The 19,939-nt window shown below is 43.3% G+C and overlaps 1 protein-coding gene across 4 annotated transcripts; it reads left to right on the top strand.

The window, feature by feature from the left end:
- The first annotated feature begins 1,885 nt into the window (after positions 1 to 1,885).
- LOC118400016 (cytokine-inducible SH2-containing protein-like) lies at positions 1,886 to 6,034 on the top strand. Of its 4 annotated transcripts, none has more exons than XM_035796345.2 (4): positions 1,886 to 2,459; positions 3,559 to 3,707; positions 4,754 to 4,914; positions 5,089 to 6,034. In XM_035796345.2, the coding sequence occupies exons 3-4, from the start codon at positions 4,800 to 4,802 to the stop codon at positions 5,583 to 5,585; spliced, it is 612 nt and encodes a 203-aa protein (XP_035652238.1). In that variant the 5' UTR covers positions 1,886 to 2,459; positions 3,559 to 3,707; positions 4,754 to 4,799; the 3' UTR covers positions 5,586 to 6,034. The 4 variants fall into 4 exon arrangements, with proteins under 4 accessions (XP_035652238.1, XP_052329233.1, XP_035652237.1 ...); XM_052473273.1 differs by having other exon boundaries at positions 3,559 to 3,785; XM_035796344.2 differs by having other exon boundaries at positions 1,887 to 2,459; positions 3,559 to 3,703.
- Positions 6,035 to 19,939: the final 13,905 nt, after the last annotated feature.

Below are 19,939 nucleotides of genomic sequence, written 5' to 3'. Positions count from 1 at the left end.
TTTGGAATTCAGTCGAGGTCTCAACTTGCTCTTGAGAGTTAAAATAGTAGAATACACAAGGTGCAATTTCGAAATATGGTTGTGCATCAGGTCCGGCTGTGGGTATGCAGACCCACGAGTCACTGTGGCCCTTCATGATGAGTTCATATTTCTTGTGGCCCCCACCTCCATCAATGTTGCCCATCCCTGATCTACACTGAACATAAATAGAAACATATGTGTTAGTCCCATGTTTCATGAACTGAAATAAAAGATCCCAGAAATGTGTTTACATCCCTGTTAGCGAGAATATCTCCTTTGCCAAGATAATCCATCCACCTGACAGGTGTGGCATATCAAGAAGCTGATTAAAACGCATGATCACTACACAGGTGCACCTTGTGCTGGGAACAATAAAAGGCCACTCTAAAATGGGCCGTTTTTGTCACCCAACACAATGCCACAGAATGTCCTAGGGAGTGTGCAATTGGCATGCTGACTGCAGGAATGTCCACCAGAGCTGTTGCCAGAGAATTGAATGTTAATTGTTCTACCATAAGCTACCTTCAATGTCATTTTGGAGAATTTGGAAGTACGTTCAACTGGCCTCACAACTGCAGACCACGTGTAATCACGTCACCCCAGGACCTCAACATCTGACTTCTTCACCTGAGGGACATCTGAGACCAGCCACCTGGACAGCTGATGAAATTGTGGATTTGCACAACCGAAGAATTTCTGCACAGGCTGTCAGAAACCGTCTCATGGAAGCTCATCTGTGTGCTCGTCGTCTTCACCAGGGTCTTGATCTGACTGCAGTTCGGCGTTGTAACCGACTTCAGTGGGCAAATGCTCACCTTTGATGGCCACTGGCATGCTAGAGAATTGTGCTCTTCATGGATAGAGACAGCAGGAGCGGTAGAGATACTCTGATTGATCGGCTATGAAAAGTCAACTGACATTTACTCCTGAGGTACTGACCTTTTGCACCCTTGACAACCACTGTGATTATTATTATTTGACCCTGCTGGTCATCTATGAACATTTGTTCTGTTATAATCTCCACCCGGCACAGCCAGAAGAGGACTGGCCACCCCTCATAGCCTGGTTCCTCTCTAGGTTTCTTCCTAGGTTCTGGCCTTTCTAGGGAGTTTTTCCTAGCCACTGTGCTTCTACATCTGCATTGCTTGCTGTTTGGGATTTTAGGCTGGGTTTCTGTACAGCACTTTGTGACATCAGCTGATGTAAGAAGGGCTTTATAAATACATTTGATTGATTGATTGATGGATGGATGAATGCCGGTTTCAACTATACTGGGCAGAGCGGTTTGCTGATGTCAACGTTGTGAACAGAGTGCCCCATGGTGGCGGTGGGGTTATGGTATGGGCAGGCGTAAGTTACGGGCAACGAATACAATGACATTTTATCGATGACAATTTAAATGCACAGAGATACCGTGACGAAATCCTGAGGCCCATTGTCATGCCATTCATTTACTACCATCACCTCATGTTTCAGCATGATAATGTACAGCCCTATGTCGCAAGGATCTGTACACAATTCCTGGAGGCTGGAAAGGTCCCAGTTATTCCATTTTTTAAGGCATCTGTGACCAACAGATGCATATCTATATTCCCAGTCATGTGAAATTCATAGATTAGGGTTTAATAAATGTATTTCAATTGACTGATTTCTTTATATGATCTGTAAAATAATTGAAATTGTTGCATGTTGCGTTTATATTTTTGTTCAGTGTATATTATTGGAAATAGCCCAATAGTTCCGCATACCCATTACTCAATTCTCAGAATGAGTAGAGGGCAGGCTGCAGCAGGCCTAGTGGGCGGAGATAAGCGCACCATGATTCTTGGAAAGTAGGGGGAAGGTGCAGTCCGATTCCTGGGAGAGCAGAGCAACAAGCGTAGCAATACCGCAAGGCTATGACATGACTATGAGGAATTTAGACTCGTCACTAGGAATGATCAATTTGTTTGTTTTTTGACACTGGCATTCACTGTAATATAATTCAAAAAATTAAATGTGAAGGTTTGGACTGGAGTTTGCAAACTATAACCGGGTCGGTGGCAGCTCAGCATGACGTCAGAGGCGCTGGTGTGCTGGACAGTTCTCAGAATATAATTCTTGGAATTGGCGAATTTTAAAAGCCAAACCCACAGACTTTCCTTCACACGCTTAGAACCCATTCTAGTGGCAACACTCATCGCACTGCTGCTCTGTATTCTATTTGTCTAAATTATACATTTATTATATTGCTTTTGAATTAGTTAATTACAGACCGTCTATTAACATATGGGATATTCGGACACAAGTTCTCTATTCACTGAACAGATGCGTGGGACATTCAGAACAAAATAAACACATTCCTTTGTTTCGACCGGCTTTATTTTCGTAAAACCGCTATGGAATTAGACTAGTATGGGATATTGAAGACTCACCATCATGATTCTTTGTGTTCAGAGGTAAGTTCACATTATTTTGTCCCTGTTTGATGGAAAATTACACCATGCTTACATGTTGATATTCAAAACCAAAAGGCAAAGGCAAACGTGTTTATCTTCGACATAATATGATCTAAAATAATTTATGGTTAGAAAACAGAAAACATACAGAATATAGTCAAATAAGATCCATGTGGGTCGTTCTTTAATTATGGTGGCATTTGTGAATAAAAACATATTTGGGTAGGGTACTTTTTCCCATGCTCAATAAACTAATATTGTAAATATGGTAATATTGTTTTAACAGTAGGAGGAGTAACACCAATGATGGTAATACTAACTATGTTTCCTTCCAACCTTGTTATGCGCGTAAAGAAGTCTACATGTTGGATAACAAATGTCACGACAGCCCAGATGGAAACAGAAAATGTGTCAGTAAACTTTCCAAATGTCGACAAAACAAAATATGCTTGACAAGGGGTGATCTTTTGTGTTTGTAAAATTAATTCTGCGAGAAATGTCGGTAGAAACGCTTTTTACATTTGAGTCATTTAGCAGACGCTCTTATCAAGAGCGATGAACAGAAGCAATTAGGGTTTTACACATCGACAGATTCTTCGACCTTGTCGGTTCGGGGATTCGGTGGAAACACACCACTGGTGGGGAAATGCGCACCTTTTCTTCATGCGGATTCACATGAAAATGTGGTTCCAATTGTATGGAAACCTCAGAACTAATTAAACATTTTAGATTCATTAGGATTTTCTGAAATAGAGGCTTCAAATGCTCGAATCTAAGGTTATCAATCCTTTACAAATCATTTACTGAAGTGATATTAGTAATAACTTTGCTCACAATGCTAGTTCCCTTCCTTTAATTGACTAACACCATGTTACACATTAGACTTAGACACACCAGCACTTATGAAATCCTCAAATGTATGACATAGGCCTGCTAAAAGTATGTGAAGAGCTGATATTTTTCATTAAAGAAGCACTCCAGCTTTTTTGGGATTATTTTCCTGTTGAAAAACAATGTATCTGTGTAGAAATACAGTAATGTATACAAACTTAAGGGTTAACAAATATGTTTTCAGCAAAATAGTTTTTTTTTTTTTTAGGCACAAGTGCAAACTTCGGAGTAGGCCATTCAAAGAGATACAAAGAGGTGCCTTCTGATGTCATCGGCCTTTCTCCCCACTCCCACTTGTGCCATGTCAGAGGACACCTGGACCGCCTATTGAGATCTGTATTTTGTTAAGTAAAGTAGGTAATAAATTAGCTGAAAAGGAGACTCGACTAAAACTCCTCCCCAGATAAAAGTTTGCCACTGGAGAGAATGCTCAAGGTCATTGTATATCTTTGTAATCAGTGATGTTCAAGGCGCTAACACCAATTATTTTTTTTTAAATGTATTTTTTTATAGCCTTCTTTGTTTTTATTGATCGGTACAATATATGAAATAGTTCCGTTCACAGTCTAGCATTCAAAATAATAGATAGATATCTCAAAATCCCCCAAAACATGTCACTACAACTCCACACATCACTACTGAGACAAGCCAATTTGCCTAAGTACTTTAAACAATGCATAAACATAAAGTTTTGCAGTATTAAGGATTTGCAATATGTTTTATCATTGATAAACAGTTCAATATAAACCATATAAAGTGTGTTTTCTGTGTGGCTCAGTTGGTAGAGTGTGGCGTGGGCAAGGCCAGGGTTGTGGGTTTGATTCCCTGTGCCACCCATATGTAAAATGTATGCACGCAACTGTAAATCGCTTTGGATTAAAGCATCTGCTAAATGCCATATATTATATATCATGGTTGCAAAGGGACGCAAATGCCACCACATTTCAAGCGCGCCCCATATAGAAAGTGTGCATGGCTATTTGTGGTATTCTCATTTGAAGTTGTTTTGTGTAGGCTTGAAAATGTACATGTGGGGATTCATATTATAATACGACCAATTTGAACAGTCCTAACACCTGTTACGGAGCATCTCAATCCATTCACACTCAGTCTGTGACCACTTGATGTGTGGGCTCTTTGTCTGGCCAATGTTCAAGGGAGGGAGGCAGGCAGCTGTCCGAGATTTAATGTAGAGATTTTAGGTTTTCCAAAGACACCCCTCCCAAATGATGAGCTTTGTGCGTGCAAAAGCGATGCAAAAACAAACAACAAGTGTTAGGACTTATCCTATTACAGGGTAGTGGGAAATGTAATGGAAGGTTAAACGTGTTAGATATACCAGTGTCCCCCCTACTGTTTCCTACACTTCTCCCGTGCTTATTATTGTGGTCTCTTGTTTACAGCCCTAGACCACTGCTGTCTGGTACACCCACAGAGGGCCACCTAGGAATGAGGACAGGGAGCGTCTCCTCCCCTCACTGCATTCACAGCACCTCTCCGCAGTGGGACCCCACTAAAGACCTGCGCACCATCACCAACAACACATTCTACCTTGATACCTCAGGTAATGCAAAATGCAATATTCAAAATGGGAACTCGGTCCAAACCCCCTCATTGTTTCTTGTTGTAATGTTTTTCATAATTGCGTTTCAATTCATCCACCCAACTGTTTACTACAGGCTTATCACTCAAATCTAAACCATTGAATAAGTGAATAACCTTTGACCCAACTCTGCAGGCTGGTACTGGGGAGCCATCACAGCAGGTCAGGCCCATGAAGCTCTGCAGGCAGCGTCAGAAGGGGCCTTTCTGATTCGAGACAGCAGCCATCCCCTGTACATGCTGACCCTGTCTGTTAGGACTGCCCGTGGCCCCACCAGTATACGCATCCAGTACAGTGGAGCCCGGTTTCTGCTAGACTCCAGCTCGCCAGCCCGACCCAGCCTTCTGTCCTTCCCTGATGTGCCGAGCATGGTGCAGTACTATGTGGGACCAGGGAGGAAGGTGCAGCAGGGGAAGGTGGAGGAAACTCATGGTGGCAAGCCTGCCCAGAGGACAGTTCAGGAGAGCACAGTACTGCTGAAGCTCAAGCGGGCCCTGCACAAGCCCCAGGCCTTCCCCTCCCTACAGCACCTTGCACGCCTCACCATCAACTGCAGCACAGACTGTCCTGACCAACTGCCTCTGCCACGCCCACTGGTGCGCTTCCTGCAAGACTACCCGTTCCAGGTATGAGGGTCCTGTGATCTGCACCCCTGTGGAGGGCAGAGCTGAATTAAACAAAACCGTTCAAATAAATCTCGAGGAGCGCTGTCAGAAATTGGTCCCTGTCAGCTGGAAACCTCATCACTGCACTGGTCAGTAATAATGCCACATCGGACACATGGTTGGTCATGAGACCATGTCTGGGAAAGAACCTTTCAGAAAATGGTGTCTCGTTATTGTATTTCTCAGAGGGGGAAGTGGAGTTCTGCGAACTCCGCCGCATGAGGTTCACTGGAAAACAAAACGTGGTGCGAACTGTAGTGTAGCCCCGTGCTATGAGGGATATGCTCCCCACCCTCTTGCTGTGGCAGTGAATTGTTTTCCAGTGAGATGCATTTTCAATGTTTTATTTTGGACATTTTTTACCCCCCCGACTCTGTACATATCCCTTTTTCTATAAAAAATAATCTTCAACATGAGTCCTACTGCTTCTGTCTTCAATGTCCTGTTCTCTTTTGGTGGGTCAATGGACACAAGAAGCTTTATAAGTCTACATCTACAGAAAAAATATTGGTTGTTATGCAACATCAATGTCTAAAGTTACCTTTATAACAGAAAGCGACTACCCCCCCAACCCCCTCCGGTTAAAGTGTGTACCAGAGGAGGCTGGCGGGAGGCGCTATAGGAGGAGGGGCTCATTGTATTCGCTGGGATGGAATCAGTGAAACGGAGTCAAACGTGATTTGAAGTGTTTGACACCGTTCCATTCATTCCGTTCCAGCCATTACAATGAGCCCGTCCTCCTACAGCTCATCCACTGGTGTGTACCCAGCCGATCTACGAGGCAGAAGAGGCTGGCTGGATTTGAACGTGCCAGACTGAATCTGAGTCAGTGGGCGAGTCTGCGAGGGAGGGGAATGGGAATCACTTAATTCCTAGAACTATTGCATGCTTCCTGGGAGGGTGAAATTCTGAGAGGGAGGGTTCTAAGAAAAGCCTCTCAGTAATTGCCTTCAGCCTACTGCTCACTCTGACTATCACACTCACTCGCCATGCAAACACACATTAGTACCCACATTAGTGTCCCAGGTATTAGTGTCCCAGGTATAAATGTACGTATCTATGATATGTATTTGGGAGGGTTGGTGAATTTGAACTTTTGTGGGGTTTAGTGTGTGTGTACGTGGCTTGGTGGGGGGTGGGGTGGGGGGGGGGGGGTGGGGGGGGGGGGTGTTAAGCCTGGGGGTGGGGGGTGGGGGTGTTAAGTCTGGGTGGGGGGTGTTAAGTCTGTAGCAGCCTGGCCTGAGGCCAGTGGAACAGGATCCATATCTCATACAGCCTCTCTCAACGCTGGCCCCGGTCTTTATCTTTGCCGTACTCCTTTTTTTGAAAGATGCAGAAACGAGGCCTCTAAGGTACAGAGAGGATATGAATCGGGGATTTCAAGTGAATACGTCCCTCGATCCAGATTTTGTAAATGGAGTTATCTAACAAAGATATAGCAGTCTTTGATTTACTCCTGAACTGTTGGTGATCTCATGATGCATGTGCACATGGTGTAACCCTTCTACACTTCCCTCTACCCACTGCTGGATGAAAGGGAAAGGGGGATACCTAGTCAGTTGCACAACTGAATGCATTCAATCTAAATGTGTCTTTCGCATTTAACCCAACGCCTCTGAATCAGAGAGGTGCCGGAGGGCTGCCTTAATCGACGTCATCGGCGCCTGGGGAGCAGGTGTTGTTAGGAGTTAACTGCCAAGCTCTTTTTTGGTTTTACCCCTTTTTCTCCCCAATTTCTGTGGTATCCAATCGGTAGTTACAGTCTTGTCTCATCGCTGCAACTCCCATACGGACTCGGGAGAGGCGAAGGTTGAGAGCTGTGCGTCCTCCGAAACACAGCCCAACCAAGCCGAACTGCTTCTTGACACAATGCCCACTTAAGCCAGAAGCCAGACGCACCAATGTGTCGGAGGAAACACTGTGCACCTGGCGACCGTGTCAGCGTGCATTATGGCCGGCCCGCCACGAGTCGCTAGTGCACGATTGGACATCCTGACGGCCAAACCCTCCCCTAACCCAGATGACGCTGGGTTAGGACAATTGTGCGCCGCCACCATGGGTCTCCTGGTCGTGGCCGGCTACAACAGAGCCTGGACTCGATCCAATAATCTCTAGTGGCACAGCTCGCACTGCGATGCAGTGCCTTAGACCACGTCACCACTCGGGAGGCCCTGGCGCAATACTCTTAACCGCTAAGCTAACGACTGTTAGAGAGGAAGGGACGAGAACGCAGTGAAGTGAGATTTATTAAACCATTGTAACGCAGAGATTGAAGTGGTGAGACATGCTTTATAATAGATACCGGAGTGGATAGGCAGAAAGCGTTTTAGTGTGTAAAATAATATGTCTGTCCCCATAAAAACACACACTAAGGCCTTCACAAACACATAGAGCACACAATGCCTTACTCCTGGTTTGATAAGTGTTTTGGAGCCAGTCAGAATGTGTTTTATCACTTGCATGCATCCTCCTCATCCAGAGCAGCAAGGTCCTCAAACCTGAGGCGGACAACAGTGAGCACTTTAGTTCATATACCTGTTTGAAACGTGAGACTCAAGAAAGTATAGCAACAAAGTGTGGGTGCATGTGTGTGATTGTGTGTGACTGACAGTTCGTCTCACCGGAGGACTTCAGGTTCAAGGGATGTCACATCCTCTGAGAATAGGTACGGAGGGTTGCTGACCAAAGCTGAGAGGGGACACATTCTCACAATCATGTCTGCATCTAGAACATAATGTCGAATCACAACCTTGAAATTGGCCAATATGAATGTTCCATTATTATCTGTAGGGTTTATCTTTCTTCACTGATTTCATAATATCCCACCCCCATTTTCCCCAATAATGGTACATCTTATCCAATCCATATGGTATACCTTAAGTAAGAACCTTAACCTCAAGTCGGTCCTGGAGCCCCAAACTAACATACAGCCAAATATGTTAGCACATATTCACACAACATAAAATCAAAATCAATGTAGGTAATCAAAGTATCAAACTATTTCTATGCTGTGTTTTCATGATTACCTATGTATGTTTTCTCTTGTCAGATCCACAGCATCCTTGTTTTTTTCCAAAGCAATTGCTCTGAGCTGAGAGGGAAATAGAGAGAGAGAGAGCGAAACTAAGATCTGGGTGTTGTGGAGTGAAGGGGCTCAGAGATCTCGGAACATAATAGGAGACTAAAAGAGCAAAATAGGGATGCTCAACAAACTGAGGGAGAAAGCACCAGTGATGTTTTGAGATGTTGCTTCAATATATCCACATAATTTTCCTACCTCATGATGCCATCTATTTTATTGAAGTGCACCAGTCCCTCCTGCAGCAAAGCACCCCCACAACATGATGCTGCCACCCCCTTGCTTCACGGTTGGGCTGGTGATCATCGGCTTGCAAGCATCCCCCTTTTTCCTCCAAACATAACGATGGTCATTATGGCCAAACAGTTCTATTTTTGTTTAATCAGACCGGAGGACATTTCTCCAAAAAGTATGATGTTTGTCCACATATGCAGTTGCAAACCGTAGTCTGGCTTTTGTATGCCGGTTTTAGAGCAGTGGCTTCTTCCTTGCTGAGCGTCCTTCCAGGTTATGTCGATATAGGACTCAATTTACTGTGGATATAGATACTTTTGTACCTGTTTCCTCCAGCATCTCACAAGGTCATTTGCTGTTGTTCTGGGATTGATTTGCACTTTTCGCACCAAAGTACGTTCATCTCCAGGAGACAGAACGCGTCTCCTTCCTGAGCGGCATGACAGCTGTGTGGTCCCATGGTGTTTATACTTGCGTACTATTGTTTGTACAGATGAACGTGGTACCTTCAGGTGTTTGGAAATTGCTCCCAAGGATGAACCAGACTTGTGGAGGTCTACAATTTTTCTTCTGAGGTCTTGGCTGATTTCTTTAGATTTTCCCATGATGTCAAGCAAAGAGGCACTGAGTTTGAAGGTAGGCCTTGAAATACATCCACAGGTACATCTCCAATTGACTCAAATTATGTCAATTAGCCTATCAGAAGTTTCTAAAGACATGACATAATTTTCTGGAATTTTCCAAGCTGTTTAAAGGCACAGTCAACTTAGTGAATGTAAACTTCTGACCCACTGGAATTGTGATGCATTGAATTTTAAGTGAAATAATCTGTCTGTAAACAATTGTTGGAAAAATTACTTGTGTCATGCACAAAGTAGAAGTCCTAACCGACTTGCCAAAACTATAGTTTGTTTAACAATACATTTGTGGAGTGGTTGAAAAACGAGTTTTAATGACTCCAACCTAAGTGTATGTAGACTTCCGACTTCAACGGCATACATAGATAATGAATAATATATAGATTATAAGCAGAAGGAGCCTTTATCAGATCTAGTAAAAAATGGCTGGAGGAGGGTGAACAGAATTCATCCTATTTCTTTAGACTTGAGAAATTTCACTCTACAAATAACACTATCCATAAATTAAACACTGATGGTATTATTACAGATTACCAGAAATTAATCGCTAAATACTGTAGCAATTTTTACAGGAAATTGTATAGCTCTACGTACTCTCAGGAATCCACAGATATGATTTTTGACTCAGTGATACAGAATCTAAACAATGTGATGACCCCATCAAATCCCCAGGTGTTGATGGATTTACGTCAGAATATTACAAGTACCCCCCCTTCCTACTTGAAGTCTTTTTAGAGAGTATTAAAAACAATGTTCTCCCTCCTACAATGAGTCAGGGGTTAATAACACTGATACCTAAGCCTAAAAAATAAGTGCTGCTCATCGATAACTGGCGTCCAATTTGTCTTCTTAATAATAATATAATAAATAATATATGCCATTTAGCAGACGCTTTTATCCAAAGCGACTTACAGTCATGTGTGCATACATTCTACGTATGGGTGGTCCTGGGGATTGAACCCACTTCCCTGGCGTTACAAGCGCCATGCTCTACCAACTGAGCTACAGAAGGACTATAAGATATTAGCCTTACTACTTGCAAAAATAATTAAATAATTCCTGGATGAAATCATTTAAAAAAATCTGTATTTTTAATTGAATCTTTATTTAACCAGGTTGTCCAGTTGAGAACAAATTCTCATTTACAACTGTGACCTGGCCAAAATAAAGCAAAGCAGTGCGAAAAAAACAACAACACAGAGTTACACATGGGATAGATAAACGTACAGTCAATAACACAATAGAAAAATCTACATACAGTGTGTGCAAATGTAGTAAGATTAGGGAGGTAAGGCAATAAATAAGACAGAGTGGTGAAATAATTACAATTTAGCATTAACTCTGGAATGATAGATGTGCAGATGATGATGTACAAGTAGAGATACTGGGGTGGAAAAGAGCGAAAAAAATAACAATATGGGGCTGAGGTAGTTTGGTGGGCTATTTACAGATGGGCTGTGATCGGTAAGCTGCTCTGACAGCTGATGCTTATAGTTAGTGAGGGAGATATAAGTGACTTTTGCAGTTTGTTCCAGTCATTGGCAGCAGAGAGCTGGAAGGAAAGGTGGCCAAAAGAGGTGTTGGCTTTGGGGATGACCAGTGAAATATACCTGCTGGAGTGCGTGCTACAGGTGGGTGTTGCTATGGTAACCAGTGAGCTGAGATAAGGCGGGGCTTTACCTAGGAAAGACTTATAGATGACCTGGAGCCAGTGGGTTTGGCGACGGATATGTAGCAAGGTCCAGTCGACTAGAGCATACAGTTTTACGGGGGTATGTTTGGCAGCATGAGTGAAGGAGGCTTTTTTATTTATTTTTCAAATTTTTTATTTCACCTTTATTTAACCAGGTAAGCTAGTTGAGAACAAGTTCTCATTTGCAACTGCGACCTGGCCAAGATAGAGCAAAGCAGTGTGACACAGACAACAACACAGAGTTACATGTGGAGTAAAAATGAAACAAGCCAATAACACAAACAAGTCAATGACACAGTAGAGAAAAGAAAGTCTATATACAGTGTGTGCAAAAGGCATGAGGAGTTAGGCAATAAATAGGCTATAGGAGCAAATAATTAGAATTTAGCAGATTAACACTGGAGTGATAAATGAGCAGATGGTGATGTGCAAGCAGAGATACTGGTGTGCAAAAGAGCAGAAAAGTAAATAAAATAAAAACAGTATGGGATGAGGCAGGTAGATTGGGTGGGCTATTTACAGATGGTATATGTACAGCTGCATTGATCAGTTAGCTGCTCAGATAGTTTATGTTTAAAGTTGGTGAGGGAAATAAAAGTCTCCAACTTCAGCGATTTTTGCAATTCGTTCCAGTCACTGGCAGGAGAGAACTGGAAGGAAAGGATTTATGAGGAACAAACATATTTCTAACAATATCAGACTAGTAGTAGACATACTCGACTACTCAGACCTAATAACCGAGGAGAGCGTCATATTATTTTTATTTTTTTTATAAAGCATTTGAAACAGTTGAGCATCAGTTCCTCTTCCACTCCCTTGAGAAATTTGGCTTTGGGGATTTTTTTCTGTACGGCTATTAAGACTCCCTATACAAATGGTAACAACTCTATCAAACTGAAACATGGCACCTCACCTATATTTGAGTTAAAGAGAGGAAATAGGCAAGGTCATCCTCTCTCTCTGTATCTGTTTTTATTAATCACCCAACTTCTTACAAATTATTTAAATAATACAAGGTATTTCCATAGTTGGTAAAGAAATGATTATCAGCCATCTGGCTGACGATATTACACTTTTTCTGAAAGCCGTTAACCAAAACCCCATATCAATCAATGTGATACAGTCCTTTTCCAAAGCATCTGGTCTATATCTTAACATTAATAAATGTGAACTCGTGGCTGTCAAAGATTGTGTGACAACTTCATATTATGGTATTCCAGTGAAAGAAGAACTTACATATTTAGGCATAACCATTACTAAGGATCATAAGTATAGAGGCTTATTAAAATGTAACCCTCTTATTAAAAAATCCAGAAGAAGCCAAATCAATGGCTAAAGAGGGACTTATCTTTAAAAGGAAGAGTCCTAATAACTAAGGCTGAAGGTATCTCTTGGCTAACATATGGTGCTCTATCTTTTAATTTTGACGGTAAAATATGCAATGAGATAGACCAGATGCTTTTCAACTTTCTGTGGAGAAACCATACCCATTACATTAGGAAAACTGTTGTAATTGTCACGCCCTGATCTGGTTCACCTGTCCTTGTGATTGTCTCCACCTCCCTCCAGGTGTTTCCCATCTTCCCCATTATCCACTGTGTATTTATACCTGTGTTCTCTGTTTGTTGCAAGTTTGTCTTATTTGTCAAGTCAAACAGCGTTTTCTCAGCTCCTGCTTTTCCCTAGTCTCTCTTTTTCTTGCCCCCCTGGTTTTGACCCTTGCCTGTCCTGACTGAGCCTGCCTGCCTGACCACTCTGCCTGCCCCTGAACCTGAGCCTACCTTCCGTCCTATTCCTTTGCCCCTACTCTGGATTACAGACCTCTGCCTAGACCTGAGCCTGAGCCTGCCTGCCGTCCTGTACCTTTGCCCCACCACTCTGGATTATCAACCCCTGCCTGCCACCATTGGTAGGCACGAGGAGTTGCTTCGCAGTCTGATGGAAGGGTTCCAGTGCGTGGGCGAACGTCACGACCTAGCTTTGGACGCATTGCGGGAGCGATTCCGTGGGTTGACTACAAGACAGCCTACCATGACGGTAACCTCCCATCCCCTCAGTAGCCCGGCTGGTAGCAGCGCAGACACCCCGGTTTCCCGGGAACCACACTTACCTCCCCCGGAACACTACGTTGGAGATTCCAGAACCTGCCGGGCCTTTCTCTCCCAGTGCTGCCTCGTTTTCGAGCTGCAGCCTTCTTCATTCCCCTCGGACCGGTTAAGGATAGCGTACATCATTACGCTGATGTCCGGGTGGGCACTCGCCTTGGCAATCGCCAACAATCTGCTGTCTTACTCAGTCTGGGGGTATTCGTGGCGGAGGTGAGAAAAGTTTTAGAGGCTCCGGTATCCAGGAGAGAGGCTGCCCGGAGGTTACTCCAGCTTCGGCAGGACTCCTTTAGTGTGGCAGACTATGCGGTGGAGTTCCGCACCCTAGCAGCAGAGGGTACCTGGAACCCGGAAGCGCTGTTTGACATGTTCCTGCACGGAGTATCGGAGGAAGTAAAGGAACTACTGATGGATCTCGACTCATTCATCTCATTGACCATCTGGATTGATGGATGGCTACGGGAATGTAGGAAGGAGAAGAGGTCTGATTGCAGTCCCAATCGCTCACTCAAGGATCCCACCTTGCATCTGACGGACTCCGGAAATCCCCAGTGTCTACGTCCCCGAGAGGATCCGAGCATACCCGAGTTCCTCCAAGAACCTCTGAAGACTTCCGATTTACCTCTTCCCGAGCCGATGCAGCTCAGCAGGGCTCGGCTGTCTCCAGCCGAAAACGTACGAAGACTTACCACCAAGAGTTGTCTTTATTGCTGTACTGCCGGTCATTATGTGTCTACATGTCCCTTCAAGAGACCTAGCTCATTGGTAGGAATAAGTACCCTGGTGGGTCTTAAGAACAATTTAGCTTCTCCCCCTACTCAACCCCCTCTCCATGCCACCCTGCTGTGGGGCGACTAGTCCAAGTCTCTCCAGATACTCATCGACTCGGGGACCAATATGTGTCTTATGGACGTTATCCTGGTGTCCAAGCTGGGCATCCCCACTCATCCCCTCTCCATTCCCATGAATGTTAGAGTGCTGGACGGGCGTTCGTTAGGCACCCACCATACCACCCCATCAACCTTTGAGTGTCGGGGAACCACAGCGAGACGATGTGTCTAGATGTAAACTCATGTCTCACAGCCCTTTGTCTCCTGTTTTCAGGCCCACCCCTCTTCCCCATCTCATTGACGGCTAACCGGAACAGTGTGAGATGTCTCCTGAAGGTTCGGCCTCAGGGAAGGGGTTTCCAGTACCTGGTTGACTGGGAGGGTTATGGCCCGGAGGAGAGGTGCTGGGTCTCATCTAGGGACATCTCGTACCCAGGCCTCATCTCTAAATTCCAATGCCGGCACCCCGCTCAACCAGGTATGCGCCCATGTAGGACGCCAGGTGGCGTCCCTAGAGGGGGGTACTGTCATGCCTGATCTGTTTCACCTGTCCTTGTGATTGTCTCCACCCACCCCAGGTGTCGCCCATCTTCCCCATTATCCCCTGTGTATTTATACCTGTGCTCTCTGTTTGTCTGTTGCCAGTTCGTCTTGTTTGTCAAGTCAACCAGCTTTTTGTCTCAGCTCCTGCTTTTCCCTAGTCTCTCTTTTGCCTGTCCCGACTCTGAGCCCGTCCTGCCTGAGTACTCTGCCTGTCCCTGAGCCTGCCTGCTGTCCTGTACCTTTGCACCTACTCTGGATTACTGACCTCCGCCTGACCTAACCCTGAGCCTGCCTGCCGTCCTGTACCTTTGCCCCACCACACTGGATTATCGACCCCTGCTTGCCTTGACCTGCCATTTTCCTGCCCCTGTTGCTGTAATAAACATTGTTACTTCAACACAGTCTGCATTTGGGTCTTACCTGAAACGTTATAGTAATGAACACTTATGAGTATGGTGGGCTGAATTTTCTGGACTTTACTACCTTAAATAATACTTTTATGATCAATTTGATAAAGCAATTCCTAAGATGACCCACTTCTATGTGCAATTTTATTCCTCATCATGTCTTCTCTACTTTTGGTGGCCTTCACTTCATGTTGGTTTGCAATAATAATATTGACAAAGTTCCAGTGAAACTCTGCTTTTCATCGGCAGGTTTTCTTGTCATGGTCCTTAATTTATAAGCATCATTTTTCTCCACACAGATATTATATATGGAATAATTGGGATATATTGTATAAGAATACTTCTTTGTTTTTAGAATATTGGTTCCGAAATAATATCCTTTTGGTGAGCCAACTGGTAAATGCAGAAGTGTTTTCTAGTTATAAGGAATTCTTATCACTTTACAAAGTCCCTATAACACCTAAAGTTTTTGCAATTGTTTTAGATGCCATTCCCTCAGGCGTTGCTTTATTATTCAGGAACGTGTACAGACCTGACCCCCAGAGCCTACCTTCTATTAACCATGTTGACTCATCAGTAGGAAAGATTTGTTTATCTTTTGGTCCATTCAACAACTGAGTGATACAAACCTTGTTTCAGCAGGATGTTGTACCTTATGTCATGCCTTATTGGAACGGTTCTATTGATAATATATATCTGTTGGAAAAAAAGTTAGAATTTTGCCACACACATACCTACTTGTTAACTAAATTAAGGAGGTTTCCTTTAAAATTATTCAAAAATATTATCCTGGAACCACTATATGAAGAAGTTTAAGAAAAACAAACTCAAATTGTACCTTTTGTAATGACCACCCAGAAACGGTGTTGCATATTTTTTGGCATTGCATTCATGTAAGGAAACTTTGGTATTTTTATCATTTAACACATTTATAAAGATTTTACACTATTGTGGAGAGATGTACTGCTTGGGTTCTTTACCTATGATAGAAATACTTTGAAACAATTTTATGTAATTAATTTCATTATTCTTTTGGCCAAATGTCATATTCACAAATGTAAATTTACAAACAAAACACCACATTCTTATAAAAGAAATTGAACTATATTTTAAGAGAATTAAATACTCTACTAACAAAAAAGCTGTTCGAATTATACGTGTATGTATGTCCCTTAAGGTCCTTGTGTAATGTGATATTCTACCCCCTAGCCCAATTGTCCTTTGTATATTATTTATATATACTTATTCCCCCATGTATTTTCTGTATTGATTTGTTATTAATAAAATACAAAAACTCCTTGCTTGGTGGTTGAAACAACGGGGAAAAATCGCCACCTTCTGAAGAGAGACAGATTTTCCATCGAGTTCGGTCTCTCGTCCTCTCTGGTTAAGGTCGTTCTTACCAATTCGGACATTTCCGAGTGGTAGGTGTACACTGTGCAGTATGTTTTGTTGACAGGTTTTACAATGAGTGTTCAGCCACTTTGAACTCAGTCACATATTTGTGCTGTGTTCTATCCTCCCCATGTTCCAGAGGAGTACATATCCCAGGAGCTCTTTGACACAGTACAGGTGTACATCATTACCAAACCAGAACTGCTGAACAAACAGAACAGACAGCGTGGTGAAGAAGGTGCAGCAGCATCCTGCCGGCATCCTGCCGGGCTGTATCACCGCCTGGTACGGCACCTGCTCTGCCCACAACTGTAAGGCTCTCCAGAGGGTAGTGAGGTCTGCACAACGCATCACCGGGGGCAAACTACCTGCCCTCCAGGACACCTACACCACCCGATGTCACAGGAAGGCCATAAAGATCATCAAGGACAACAATCACCCGAGCCACTGCCTGTTCACCCCGCTATCATCCAGAAGGCGAGGTCAGTACAGGTGCATCAAAGCAGGGACCGAGAGACTGAGAAACAGCTTCTATCTCAAGGCCACCAGACTGTTAAACAGCCACCACTAACATTGAGTGGCTGCTGCCAACATACTGACTCAACACTTTAATAATGGAAAATTGATGTAAAAAATGTATCACTAGCCACTTTAAACAATGCCACTTTTATGTTTACATATCCTACATTACTCATCTCATATGTATATACTGTACTCAATACCATCTCCTGCGTCTTACCATCACGCATTCATATATCTTTATGTACATATTCTTTATCCCTTTACACTTGTGTGTATGAGATAGTTGTGGAATTGTTAGGTTAGATTACTCGTTGGTTATTACTGCATTGTCGGAACTAGAAGCACAAGCATTTCGCTACACTCACATTAACATCTGCTAACCATGTGTGTGTGACAAATAGAATTTGATTTGAACTCATAACTGTCTATGTACAATTACATTATTTCCTCATAAATGGACCAGTTTTAAGTGCATGTCTTATTTTTGACCCACTCTGCTTCTTTTGTATCCTTGTTGTTCCTGCACTGTTCTTTTATGATTAAGGTCTCTTATCTCTCCTCGTTGATTGGTGTAGAACAGCCGTGGAAAAGAAGTGAATTGGTTGTCCAGTGTGCATTGAGCACAAGAAGTACAGCCGCAATGCTCTACCCTTTAACCTCGGACTTGTGTGTGACTCACGGACCGAGACCTGTGCCCTTGAGCCAATTGTCAAGAAGCTCTCTGGGTACCTCACAACACTGGAGGTTAGTGTCTCCTTGGAGGCTAGTGCTATTTTCTAAAACATTATTAGGTCTGAATGTCATATAGGATATATATAGAACAAAGTATTGATGTTTCTATTTATTTTGCAGCTGGACAGTGGGCTCATATCGAATGAGCAAACAGAAATTGCTACCCATTAGAGGAGCTCAATGCTACTGGAGCCTTCACCTTACCCATCGTTATGTGTATGCATTTGCAATTTGTGAGACAATCGTTTAAAGGTCAAACCCCGATATCTCAGTCTCACACATGCTTCTTCCCTCCCTCTTATTCAGAGGAGTCCAATTACAATCAACCTAAAGCTGATTGAGCAGCGCAGGGACCCTCTGATCGTGCAGGAGTACGACGTGCCTGTCTTCACTCAGTGCAAGGACCACTTCATCAAATCCCAGTGGGATCTCACCACTCAACAGGTAGGCCTACCACCACACTGATAGCAGCTCACACAGATACACCCATCCATAGTGAAAGTTAGCCCAATATTGGACTAGAGGAGCCTAACGTTACTTCTTATTCCAAGGACCTTACAGGCTCTGTTTGAAGGGCGAATTGGCTCTGGAAGGCAAAACAGCCAAATACTCCATCAAAACGTGAATCGATTCTCAATTGAGGTACGGTTCTAGAAACATAAATCCCTCTACTTTCATATCACTTCTCAATAATTTCACAAATGCAAAATACACACTTACTGTACACTGTTTCAACCGTTTTTAACACATTTGTAGCCGACAGTATTTTCCAGTGACAGCATGTTTGCGGCGTCTGTTCTCCGTTTACACACAGGTGTTAGGAGATGCAGATGGCTAATTAGCACTCTTTCTTACGCTTTTCTTCCCCCGTAAACAAGGGCTGTAAAATGGAAATATGGCCGTGTGGGAACCCTTTCCTTACAAAGGTGTGTATCAATTTAACATTTTGTTATTTTACAATTATTGAGAGTCATGGACTGAGAGTCATGGTCTAACCTGAGAGCATATCTACAGGAACAAGTGTGGCTGACCTCACATCAAGAGTTTCAGAGAAACAACGGTCTGTCTATACTTTGTGTAATGTCATCATGAAACTGTCTCCGATTAAAGCACTGATGAATATGTAGTTAAAAATGTGTCAAATTTGATTGTAGATCCTGGCCTAAGTCGATGGGTTCAGGCAGAAGCGGATGTTGAACTTAATCTGGTCCGGATCGCCGTACAGAATTTACTGTGAGTAGTTTGAAACTGGTAATATGATGCAACAGAAAATGAAACATTTCCTTGTGAAACCATGGAATAGATACTACAAGTTTTCTTTCGTTTTCTTTTTACAGGTATTATGGTGTTGTAACCTTGGTGTCAATATTTCAGGTATTAAAACCCTCAGCAATGAAACCTTCTTTACATAATGTGTCTTCTTCATGTGAAATGTGTTTGTGTGTACAGTCCTGTTGACTCATAGTATGCTTTCTCTCCAGTACTCCAACGTGTACTGCACAACCCCTAAAGTCCAGAGCCTGATAGATGACAGGTCCATTCAGGCGGAGTGTCTCAGCTATGTCACCAAGCAAGGTTACAATCAGTTTGGGAAGTTGTAGTCAGAAAGAGTTTGAATTGGTTACAGTCAGTATGCTGTTTGTGTTTCTAGGAGTGTGTCTAGGAGGATGAATCATTACAGAGGACTGAATAAGTATTTTGATAAATATGTTTATACTCTGTGGTCTCTCATTGCAGTACCCTTTACTGTTTCTGCAGGAATGAGCTACAAAGGGCTGGACGAGCGTTTGGAGAATGACCCAAACATTATTGTGTGCTGGAAGTGATACCCTGGCTTAATCAGCAACCACGCAGATAGAGCAAGCCCCCTCTCAAACAAAGACAGACAGAGCCACATGAGGTCCCATTGTACGAAAACATAAGCCTCTTGCTCGTCTCCCATCTGATGCACACGAAAGGCTGCTGTCCAGGAGAGACAAAGTGAAGTAACCGTGGCCAAAGATGCCATAAAGTGACTTCTTCCTATCACTGGAAATCTTCTGGAAAATATCTGTGTATTCAAAGGCTAAGACATGTAGGTATTTTTATACTACCAGTATGTCACCAAGCTCACTTATCTTCAGGTTTTTTTAAATCCAGACTC

This window comes from Oncorhynchus keta, chromosome 21 (genome assembly GCF_023373465.1).
Source record: "Oncorhynchus keta strain PuntledgeMale-10-30-2019 chromosome 21, Oket_V2, whole genome shotgun sequence".
In the NCBI taxonomy this organism is placed as follows: Eukaryota; Metazoa; Chordata; class Actinopteri; order Salmoniformes; family Salmonidae; genus Oncorhynchus; species Oncorhynchus keta.
Note: the sequence above shows the minus strand (reverse complement) of the source record. Positions and strands in the feature narration are given on the sequence as shown.

Excerpts from the sequence above, each read along its gene's own strand:
- LOC118400016 (XM_035796343.2), top strand. The coding sequence starts at position 2,440 with ATGATTCTTTGTGTTCAGAG. Across the intron at positions 2,460-4,753 it reads ATGATTCTTTGTGTTCAGAG|CCCTAGACCACTGCTGTCTG; the intron begins GTAAGTTCACAT and ends TCTTGTTTACAG. Across the intron at positions 4,915-5,088 it reads ATTCTACCTTGATACCTCAG|GCTGGTACTGGGGAGCCATC; the intron begins GTAATGCAAAAT and ends CCAACTCTGCAG.